This window comes from Seriola lalandi, unplaced genomic scaffold, assembly GCF_002814215.2.
Source record: "Seriola lalandi dorsalis isolate HSWRI2012SDOR001 ecotype SW California unplaced genomic scaffold, Sedor1 jcf7180002054927, whole genome shotgun sequence".
NCBI classification, from domain to species: Eukaryota; Metazoa; Chordata; class Actinopteri; order Carangiformes; family Carangidae; genus Seriola; species Seriola lalandi.
Window position 1 is genome coordinate 224,052 of NW_019525479.1, and position 12,098 is coordinate 236,149.

General features: G+C 40.8%; 1 protein-coding gene across 1 annotated transcript in view; it reads left to right on the forward strand.

The window, feature by feature from the left end:
* The window catches only part of LOC111644193 (nucleolar protein 4-like), a 147,176-nt gene that overhangs the window by 27,097 nt on the left and 107,981 nt on the right, over positions 1-12,098 (forward strand). The window contains exons 2-3 of the mRNA XM_087170062.1: positions 4,268-4,420; positions 7,026-7,137. Coding sequence (XP_087026188.1) covers positions 4,268-4,420; positions 7,026-7,137 — 265 coding nt within the window. The remainder of the gene's footprint in view (positions 1-4,267; positions 4,421-7,025; positions 7,138-12,098) is intronic.

Below are 12,098 nucleotides of genomic sequence, written 5' to 3' on the forward strand. Positions count from 1 at the left end.
CTGTACATGATCCTGCTTTCATTACATATTTTTTTCACAAGTCTATATTTATATATATTGGCCAATATATCGATATCAGAATTTTTTTTACTCCCTAATATCAGTATCGGCATCGGCCCCAAAAATCCAATATCAGTCGTACTCTTATTAGTTGTCTGACAGAAAATGAATTGGTAACAATTTTCATAACAAATTATTATTAAGTCAACTTTGCTAGACAGCTGGATTTCTTGCAAGTGAGAATCCATATTCAGGCTCGAAGCTTGTGGCCAAACCACAGTGGTTCGGACCAATCAGAGTCCTGCGAGGGAGGAGCTATGGGGAGCTGCGGAAAAGCATCTGTTTTGGTGTTCATCAGTTCCTTCTATGCACAAATTTTCCTCACAAAGACAGAATCATCGACATGCTAACTAGCTTTCAAAGCCGCTCAGACTGCGGCTTGTTGTTGTGTTGTGTTTCCTCTGCTAACGCATCATATGATAGACAGATGGATCCAATCAACTGCCAAGTTTTTTTAAACAACGAAGCCTCCCAGATGCTTCGTGTAACAAACCTTCTGGTGTGTCAGGTTACTTTTAAGTCATTTACAAGCGAAATGCAGAATCTAATTCAGCAATTTGCAGCTTTTCTTTGTCTTTTAAAAAATAAAATTAAATATGTCTTTGGGTTTTGGACTGCTCCTTAAACAAAACCAACTATCTGATCTTTATCTAATTCATCCAAACAAATGCATGTGTACTGTGTGTAAACAATTCACAGTGAGATCAACCTTTGATCATATTGAGATTCTTAGGCCTATCCTATGAGTTTTGTTTACAATTTTGCCCTCATGTGGACAAAATATCACACAAACTACAACCTCCAAAATGACCACATAGACTACTGTGCCATGAATAGTTTTAATTTATCAGTTAAAACCAAAATCTAATCAATATTTGCTGTGACAGCTGCAGTTCTCCTTGGTACACCTGCACACAGTTCTCCAGGTACTTTGCAGGTAGGTTTGTGGTTGTTGTCATTGCTGCAGAGTGAATCTGGGACTTATCTGATGCCTTCATAATGTAATTTTGTAATAGATAAGAATCTAAAGATCTAAAGTGCCTAAAACTTTTGCGCAGAACTTCAGCTGACTCAACAGCTGCTTTCTTTAGGTGCCGTAGGTTCTTCTCCCCTGTCTGTAAGAAACTGGACACAATAAAAATGTTGTTTTCAAGCAGAGAAAGCAGAGAAGCTGTACATGACCGTCTTCCCCTCACTGCTTTTTCTTGTGAGTAACCATGAACTCTTGTGTGTGTGCACATGTGTGTGTTGTCTGGTCAACACGTCACATTCTATTCACTAGCGACTCAATTATTGTTAGAAACCTGTTGAAGAAAATACACTGTCTACGCACACACACACACACACACACACACACACACACACACACACACACACACACACAAAATAAAATATACTCTCTATAACACACATACAAAGACCCCAACACACACACCTGCCCTGTGAGGTCAGCTCTCCTTGGTTACCATGGCAGTAGCAGGCTTCACTGTATGCTACTAGTCTGCAGCGGGGGAGGAGCTTTGTGTGTGTGTGTGTGTGTGTGTGTATGTTGTTATCCACTGACACATGTTGAGCAGGTAGCAATGCCCACCACCTTATTTCCCGCTGTTCCATCCCTCCATTGGCCTTCCTCCTCTTTCTCCTCCTCCTCTCTTTCAGTGGCATTTCTCTTTTTCTTTTGCTCTCATTCTCTTTCTTTGTCTAAAGAAAAACACACATACAAACTTTCCCACCCTCTCCAGTCCCTTCTTTGCTTTCCAGAGGTACACCTCACACTCCTACAGCGTTGTGGGGACAGGGGAGGTTCCCAAGACATACTGGTGTTCCCAGAAGTGTGTGTGTGTGTGTGTGTGTGTTTGAGTGAGATAGAGAGCGAGAGAGCGAGAGAGTGAGCTGTCCTCTGGGAAGCTTGATTAACTTACAGTAGGTGTAGAAGTCTTTGTCTAATTCAGGGCTGCTCAGCCATTTATGTATAATTATACATCATGAATTTACTCCACACCATTAAACAGCAGAGGAAATTGGCATGTTGCAAAACTGAAACATTTCATTACGCTTTAAATACCTACAGCTAAAGACAGGAAAGGTGTTCACGACATGAATTTCACTGCATCCATGTTCTAGTTTTACAAGTTGTCATCATGACAAGAATTAGAGAAGACTGTCCTCATAGATCCTCTGAGGAGCAGGTTTGATCGCCATCGTTGTTTCTTTTACCCATGACCATTCCTCAACCTTAACTGCATGTTTTATTAGTGTAACCATGACAACTAAAGTCCGCTAACCTTAAGGAAGTATCCAAACCATGATCGTTTCCTAACCAAGTCGTTTTTGTGCCTAACCTTAACCAAATGGTGACCCTTACATAAGTTTAACAGTGTCTGTTGTAACCATGACGATGAAGGTTTGGTACATCTGCCTCCATATGTGCCATTTCAGCAGATGCTCCTATGGGTCGTATCAGAGGTCAGGGTTGGAGGATTTGTTGCAGAATTGATCTAGCTGTAAATGTGATGCAGTTGTATTATTATTGACTCTGGAGGTTTCAGGGCACTTTGACAACTTCTGTTTAGGTTTCTGAGATGTAGATGAGTCTCCTCCCAGTGCTGCTGTTAACTCAAAATAACTTTCACAATCCCTCATCAAACATCAGTGTGAGAACACTCGTCTTCCTTGGTGTCAATGTTTTTCTTCTGAGAAGAGTCGGTATGCGATAGCTGCATACAGGGGAGATAAGAGTGAATATTCAAATTCCCACTGAAGCCAGAAATGGTCCATCTTCAATCTGTGAGAAAGACTCAAGATCCCAAAATGCAGCACAATAATCTAATCATCAAGACTAATGATCAGGGTATGTGATCTGGAGCAGATCTCTATCTGTAATCATGTGGTTTTAATGGGATCTGCATCCATTAACCTCCTCATCTCAAATGTAGAAGACACCAAAATTAAGACACCAAGATAAATGTATTTTGTATTAAGGTCACTAGCGACTATTTGAATTCAGTTAACTGTAAACTGATTTTTGCAGACGACTCATAACTTAAACAGAAACCTTTTTGATAGTGGTCAGAGAGTAAAGACAGGAGTCAGTGATGAAAAACAAAAGAACTCATTTTCATTTTTGACTCATGGCAGTAAGAAGCTTCTGCAACGCAGTTTTCACTTTGCTCACGATGGTCTGACTGATGCACAGTGAAGGGATGACACTTGATGCGAGGAGACACTGTTGTTGTTTCTACACCGGTTTTCTGTCACTTCAGATGAATTTTGTATTTTTTAGCTTAAGTCTAGACTTAAGAAAACATCTGTTTTACCAAGCTTTTTATTAATGTAGTTGCTTTGCTTGTGTTCTGTATGTAAAGTCCACAGGTTATGTGAAAGGCGCTTAAAATTGAATTTATTATTGTCATCATTATTATTATTATTAAAGATGTTGGCTTGAGTCATCAGACATAATTACAAATAGGTTTTACAATGGCAGCTCTCTCCTTCTCTCAGACATCAACAACCCTTTCTGCACCTGATTAGACAGAGGGAGGCCTGCAGCTAATGATTATTTTCACTATGGAGGAGTCTGTCGATTGACAGTGAAAGGCACCCATAACAAGAACAGAAGTCGGTACCATCACATATCTTGTTTTTGTGAGACCAAGGGAAAAGCAGCAAAACTTGATATTTCAAAAACCGGAACCAGCAAATCTGAAATCATACCTCTGATCATCAGTCTTCACACACATGACAGCTGTTGTCAGTGGTCAAATTCAAACTATCACCAACATCAGTCTCTGTATAACAGACAGATGTTAAATATACAGAACCTTTTATTCATTTTGTATCTATAACACAGTTTAAACAGGTGTTCACGAGTGTCTAGATGAAACACCATCATTAACACTTTTTGCTGGTGTCTTACACATGTGAATGTGAATGTTTCCGGGCTCAGTGAATACCTGTACATCTCGGGTAGGCTGTTTTACATTTAGGTGTCTTGTTCCTGTCCTGCGGATGATTCATTAAAGACCATAAAGATCATTATAAAAATAATCATTATTGTCACTGAGACTGAACAGTTGGTCCCTGGTTCGATTGTCCCCTTTTCTCCTGTCTGTCTTGTACTGTGAACGTTTGATAAAAGGTTAAAATGCCCCCCAAAAAAAAGAAAAGATGCTCAGACATTCAAAGTTTCTCTCTGCTCCGTCTCCAGTGTGTGGACAGTATGTCCGGGGTCGACTCGTCCCTGAAGCGCGTGGCAGTGGTGGAGGATTTCTTCGACATCATCTACGCCATGCATGTGGAGATCAGCACGGATCCAGGCAAAGCACCAAAACACGCCGGCCAGAAGAAAACCTACAAAGCTGTAAGGATGCTGTCTTCCCTTTTATTTATGTGTCATGGTTACAGCAGCAGGAAAGTCACTCTCATTCTCTTCTCTCAATTTCAGTCTAAGTATGTGAACCTTTTTTTTTATTCTTCTTATGTTAATGTGTCCAGCTTGAGCATCTTTTGACTCCCACTTTGTTCTTTCTCTTCCTTTCACTTTCCACTCTGTTTCTCATTGTCTCCTCTGTCTCATGCTACCTACCAACCTCTGTCCCACAGAGTGGATTCTCTCTTTCATAACTTGTGTTGTCTGTTGCTCAACGCTCACTGCCCTCCTCTCCCTTTCTCTCTCTTCCTCTTCATTCGGGCTTCATTCCTCTTTCAGTGTCTCTGGCAGAAAAAAAGAAACGATGTCTCTTTATTCTAACAGCCGTCGTCACACTAGTTTCAGTTTCACATCAGAAGCTAGACTCTGGGTGGGTTGCAGACTCTGCTGGGTTGCAGGTAGTTTTACTTTACATTTTGTTTAGTAGATGTAACTTTTTTTTCAACGATTGAAGGGATTAGTTAGTGAATTAAATTTAATCAGCTGATCAACAGAAAAAAGAATTGGATATTATTTTTATAATCATGGAATAATTTTTCAAGTGAAAACACGAAACATTCCCGAATTTCAGCTCCTGACTTGTGAAAATTTTCTTTGCAATTACAATTTTTACATACAACTAAAACACCTTGGTTGATTAATTGAGAAAATAACTGGTAGATTAATAATGATTTGCAACCCTACTTAATTTTTTCCCCCATATATCCAATTTTTGAGTAAGAACCCAGCAGCTGAGAATGTCTGTCTTCGAATAGTAATATCAGAGGGAGAAAGTGAATAGATTCAGAAAATTAACTTTTGTATAGGTCACAGAGTGTGTGAAAGTGAGCCACCTTCATTATCATCATCATCATCATCATCATCATCATCTTCATCATCTTCATCATCATCATCACTGTTATTCAGGAATTCCTTTTCCATTTCACCTTTATTTCTTTTCTTCTGTCTCATCTCACTCTCCTTGTTGGGGCAACATTAATTCCTCATCCACCTCCGCTGACCTCATGATAAACATCATTCTAACATAATTCAGTTTCAAAGAAACTGTTAAACCTTCTGAGACCTGCGATTAATTTTTTGAGGAAAATGCAGAAATAGATTTTTTATTTTCAGATTTTGTAGTTCAGTGAAGGTTGTGCAGCTCTGCTCTGCTGTCTCTGTCTCAGCTGCTGACACTGCCCTCTTCTGGTTAAACAGTGCAAGTGCAGGTTCCACACATTCATCTCTAAGTACACAAGACGAAGCTGTGACAATTACTGGCAAACGGCTGTGATATCTTTAATCTTTAACTTTTCTTTTTCTAGGTTTTTTCCTCATTCTTCTTCATCTTTTTACCAATCTGTGTATGTTTTTATCTTCTTTGTTGTAGTTGTTTTATCTTCTTTTAAAAATCCTTAATTCTTTATCACCTATGTGGTCTGTCACACTGTCCTGTGTCCTTCTGTATTTACTGTACATACAGTATAGTTACAGCCGGCAGCTAGGTTACCATGCCACATAGCTTCAGGTCTTCAGGACACCAAAGGCTGTGAGTGACATTTGCCTTTGCTTTACCCCCTCCTTCCTACACACTCACTCTCTCTTTCACACACACACACACACACACACACACACACACAGGCTGCACAGCCACCCCCATCCACCCACGCTGGCTATCTTCCACCCTTCCTCCTCTTTTCTTTTGTGTCTTTGTGCCTCTCTTCCTGAATAAATGTTTTATTTATGCACACACGCACATTCAAACACACACCCACGGATTTATAGACTTTATATCCTCAGCATCACCGAGAGCAGTTTTTCTTTGAGACACTTTGAAAAAGGTAATAACGGCCCTGTCTTGCCATTCCGGGCCAATTTTGTTATATGGTGAAATGTAGACAACATGACTCGAAAGATAAAGAGCACAAACAGAGCAGACAGTGTTTTAGTGGTTTAATAATCAATTGTCAACACTTGATTTTAGAGTCAGCGCCTCAGACTGAAGTTGTTTTTGTTTATTGTGCTGTGACAGATAAAATTACACTGCAGATAAAACACACAACCCTTACACACTTCCCTCTCTCCCACTCACTCACTCTCACTTTTACTGTGCCCACTCTCACGCATACAATGCTCACAATATAGAGTTGTTTAAATTAAATTCTGTTCCCATTGAGTGTAATTTTAATTACCAGTGTTAACAAGCTGTTTGATGCACATGTGCTTTCATCACCTTAAATTGGAGTTTTGACTGTGAATTGCTTTCACAAAACTCTAAATCAAACGGTTTCCTTATTACGTCCACATTTCTATGATTATGTTTGTGGAAACCAGAAAAGTGATAATAAATGACGACGTGTGCCCAGATACGTCCATACAACTCAGAGGGCCTAGAATGAAATACAAAAAAGTTAGATTATTGATTATTATCTCTCTCTCTCTCTCTTTCTCTCTCTGTGTGTCTCTCTCTCTCTCTCTCTCTCTCTCTCTCTCTCTCTCTCTCTCTCTCTCTCTCTCTCTCTCTCTCTGCCTGTCCCTCGGTGTCTCTCTCTCTCAGATAGCAGAGACGTACGCCTTCCTGCCCAGAGAGGCGGTGACTCATTTCCTGATGAGCTGTGGAGAGTGTCAGAAGAGGATGCACATCAGCACCACAGGACAGGACTACAAAGGTACAAACACAACGCTACAGCAAATGTCCGAGTCAATGAGTCCTCTCATCTCAGTTTGAGCCTCAGCAATGTTTTTTTATATTTTTTTTAATTTTTTTTTATGCTGCACAAGTGGGGAACATCGAAGTTTCAGTGGGAACATTCAACTAAGGATCCTGCTGCAGTTTCCTCTTTCTGGCACAAACATGTGGCAACAGCTGTGTCCAAAATCACTTCCAATCACTATACAGTGAAACTGCATCAACTCCACCATCTAATCTGTGTGTCTCAGTGAATTCTGAGTGTTAAATTTGATTTATTTCAGTCTTAAATATTTTCCCTTCCTCCTCTTTTTTCCGGTTTTGTCTGTTCATCTTTCCAAAACTGATCAACAAAAACAAAAAAACAAGCAGAAAAAGTTTACATTGTGTAGCAAAAACCAGCAAAATTTTTTACATTTTCTCTTGGAAAAAATATGGAAACCATTCCTCAATTGCACGCAGATTTTCTTTTGATGGATGAATCGTAACAGCTTTATAGGTAATTAATGATTTTAATTGGCTAATCCATCCATTCATTCTGTTGCTTATCCATTTTGCATTAATTCAATTAATTGTATTATTAGGAATTATTGTCATTTACTGGGAAGTTCTAAAAATGTGATAGGATACAATATAATTATAGTCCACACTGGTTTCTCATTACACTGTCATCCTGGGGCTGGTGTGATGGTGAAACAGGGATTAAATAACGTGCTGTTAGAAAGCATGGATTTAACTTGGTGAGCTGAAAAATCCTGTATATGATCAACTACAGAGTGAGTGAAACGAAGGATGACTCCACCTCTGCAGCCTGCTCCTCATCTCTGCTGGCTATAGAGCCTGCAGATTATTTATTCATTTATTTTTTAATTATTGAAACTAGACACAACAGGTCAGATGAGACAGACTGTAGCACAGTGGGAGCTTTACAAGGCTGTAACAATGGGACAAAACACGCAGCAAGTACATGCACACAAACATACAGAAGCAAGAGCAAGACAATAAATCCATAAATACATTAAAAAGGGAAAACGGGAAAACGGGTTGGGATGTGACCATGGTTCTGTAGTTGTTGTGTTGACGAGGGATCTGTTTGTTAGAGAAGGAGCAGGGCTGTCTGTTGTTGTGTGGATGTATATGCACGTGGGAAGAAACAGTAGTGATATGTGGCTAAATACATATCTATATATATACAAGTATGAATTATATGAATTATATAGAACATTTCTCCATCAGAGGCCTGTGACAGGAGAGTTCTTTAAGAGCAGATAAAACCTCTATGGGAATGTGAAAGTGTCTCAGCTCACTGACAGATTATTGGAGGGTTTCATTTGAGGAAAACAAGGGTTTTTAAAAATGATAACTGTGATTTTGTTTATTTTAGTCCATCACCGCAGACCTGGTCTATAACTGTGTATAACAGCTTGTTTTGTTGTTATGGTTCAGGCTCAGTTTAGCTTTTAATTCTGTCTGATGCCACACTGTTTCACTAATGAGTCAAATCAAGCTCCATTAACGTAAGAAAACACAGTGAGAGCATACATCATCAGAAGAGAGAAGATTAATGATAAGTTTTAACAGCAGAAAAACACCAGAGTTGACAGGAAGTGTATCGTGTGTGTGTGTGCAGGCAAAGAAGAATCTTATTCCTGTCTCTCTCCTGTTTTTCTTTCTCAGCATCTCTGTTAAAGCGCAAAGGTTCAAAGGACTCCTCGCTGTCCCTCACGCTTCCTCTGCTCTCAGCTCCTTCTCTTTGTCATTACTCTTTCTTACTCACCATCGTTCTGCACCACGTCTTTCAATTAGAGTCCCTCTTCTCTTCTTTCATCCTTCCTCTTGCTTTCCCCCCCCCCCAGTGCTGACAGACTACAGTATTTACAGTATTTCTCCAGTATCTTTTGTTTGTGGTTTCTTTTTTTGGACCCATGGTCAGTCTTACTCACAGAGAAATACACATTATTGTCAACCAGCTGTGATTTTAAAGATTTGATTTTAAAGCTGAAATAAGCAGGAGATAAAAGGTGTATCATGAAACCCGCCCTCCTTGCCCTTGGTTGGTCGTATTCCTCCCACCACACCTGTCAGTCATCTTGATGAGCAGCCTGTGGCTGAGCAAACCAGCGTCGGTGAAGCTTCCACTGGATCTGAACAAGGAGACAATTCAAATTAAAACTAATGGTCACAAGCTTTAGATGTTTTTTTTTCTCACCACTATGTGGCTTTGCAAGCCACAGGAGAAGGAACTCACTCAAAAGCTGGAGAATTTGCTTTTTTGTTAGTGTGTAAATAGTGGCAGAGCTGCCTGTGAGCTGTAACTTTAAAACCGGCGGGAAAGACAAGTCTATGTTTATGATCCCAAAACCTCAAAAGGTTTTAGTTGTGTTCTTGCGCGTCACCTGAACAGCGTTGTCTTTTCCTTACTGGCTGTGGAGAGGTCACTTCCTAATGTGTCTCCACCAAAATCTCCACCAAAATCCATATAATCCTTATTCTGTATAAAAAGCCACAACAGGTCTGATCCATCCAAGTGGTTGTCTTCCAAGTGACAGTCATTTTGGTACAAAATCCCCCCTTTGTGTCACAATCCCTCTACCACAGCTCAACAAGGAAACACAAAGGGAAGATACACACTTGATTTGTGTGACCCTGAGTGCTGAAGCCTTAAATCACAGTAGCTTCAGCTGAACCTCTGAATGCGTTTCAGAGCGATGAGTGTGGGGTTTTGGAAGGGTTTTTCTTGAGAGCTTTTGCAGAGAAGAGGAACAAAACTGTTTCAGCGTACATCTGTATCTGAGTGTTGTTTTAAGACAACACTTCCAAGCTTCCAGACACTCACCTCGTTACACTCCGCGGTCTCCAGTCAACTGATTTCCTCCGGTTTCTTCAAAAGCAAGTTCTCTTATGTGTACAAATGTGTAATGTCATGAAAATGTACAGAGGTAAATGTAAATGTACAGGTTTCAGTGGGACTGATCCTCCAGCTGCCACATGAAACACAAGATGTTTCCATTCTTCCCCAGTCTCCTCCTCTGCCAGCCCTGCCACCCCCTTATATATTTTCTATAACTACAGGCCCCCTGAAGGCCCCACTCCCTATCTTTTCCCCCTCTTCCACACTCCCATCCCTCTCATCCCTCCCCGATTCCTCCTCCTGCTGCCCCCCCCACTCACCCATCTCTCTGTGTTCTCCTCTCCCTTTTCCTTCCCTCCAGGCATCCCACCCACGTGTCCCCATATCCCGCTTCCAGCTCTTCTCCCTCTTATTTTCCCTCCCAACCTCCCCCTTCCTCACTGCTCCAGGCCTCCTGTCCCGTCCCTGTATCCCTCACCTTCCCCTCCTCCATCCTCCCTTCCCCTCCTCTATCGACTCCTCTACCCATCTCTATACCCTACGTCCATTCCTGCCCCCCCCCCCCCCCCCCCCCCCACGTTAATTCTCCTTGTCGCTCATTAAACAGGGGAGTCATTGGAGTGTCCTGTCTCTCTCCTCAATTAGCCTAATTAATGGCTTTTAACAAAGAAAATGGCTCAGGAAACAAGCTCATTTTCCACAGAGTCGGGGCAGAGAGGGAGAAGGGATCAGTGCTGCTGGGGGGCTGGGGGAGAAATCTGAGATACACTGTAAAAGAGAGAGATGTTGAAGAAGAAAAAATTTGAAATGAGAGTATACACAGAAGAGGACAAAGGAAAGAATTTCACATCAAGCTGACTTTACAAATAATGTAGAAGCTGCAGATTTTTCAGGAGTCTCGTGGAAGAACTTTTCAATTCTTTGTCTCGTCGTTGGTGAATTTTAGCACCATGAACCTGTTTGTACAAACTGAACAATGTCTCCGATTAAAATCACAATTATTAAATGAAAAACGTAAACATGAAGTTGATGTTGGACATAATAGAAATTATTTAATAACAAGATGTAATAAGCTGAGCAAACAATCAAACACACACACACACACACACACACACACACACACACACGTATGGATTGTAATGACAAACTCTGTGATACTATTTCAGTTCACTGTGTATGTGTGTGTGTGTGTGTGTGTGTGTGTGTCTTGTGCCATGACTGGATGCCACTCAGAGAGAGAGCAACTAATTGCCTTCCTACCCTGTGGGGGTTCGGCCTCTCCATGACACACACACACACACACACACACACACACACGAACGACCCCAGCCCCCTTTATCGCTATGCTGAAGTGACTCCCACTAAAGTTCAGCTGTGAATTATTAAATGCAATTAATCAGCGTGGACCAGGGCCATGTTTAATTGACACAGGCAGCAGGCTCACTGTATGGGTGTGTGTGTGTGTGTGTGTGTGTGTGTGTGTGTGTGTGTGTGTGAGAGAGAGAGTGAGAGAGAGAGAACGGGGGAGCTTCCTTTTTACTATGTAGAAAAATAACTGATCATCCTTTTTATAACAAATTGCAGCTAAAATTAAACTGCATATCAACCCATCCAGAAATTTTTCCTTATGGGAAGAGGGTCTAACGATAGCTGTTGAGGCAAATTAATGATTTGGGCTTTATCAATAAAATTGATCTTGAATTGAAAAAAATTTAAAGTGTGTGATGCAAAAGAAAGAGGACAAACACTTTGTCAATCTGTCAATGGTCCGTTTATCCACAGCTACATTTTGGCCACAGTCTTCGTCAGGTTTGTCCTTAAACATCAAGTGAATATTGGGGTTATATTCACTATAAAAACAACCCAAAGAACCAGACACCAGACGCATAATTCAGGAGCTAGGTTTGATGCTTTGATGCGACACTGCATGTGACAATGGGCTGTACAAATAAATGTAGTTGATATTGTCGAGGTACTTTGTTCATGTTTACGTCATGTTTGATTTGTCTTTTCTGTATTCTGCTGAAGTTTCCCAAAAACCTGCCGCTCATGCTCATTTCTGGTTCATCAGTTCATGCCCCTCATGCCCC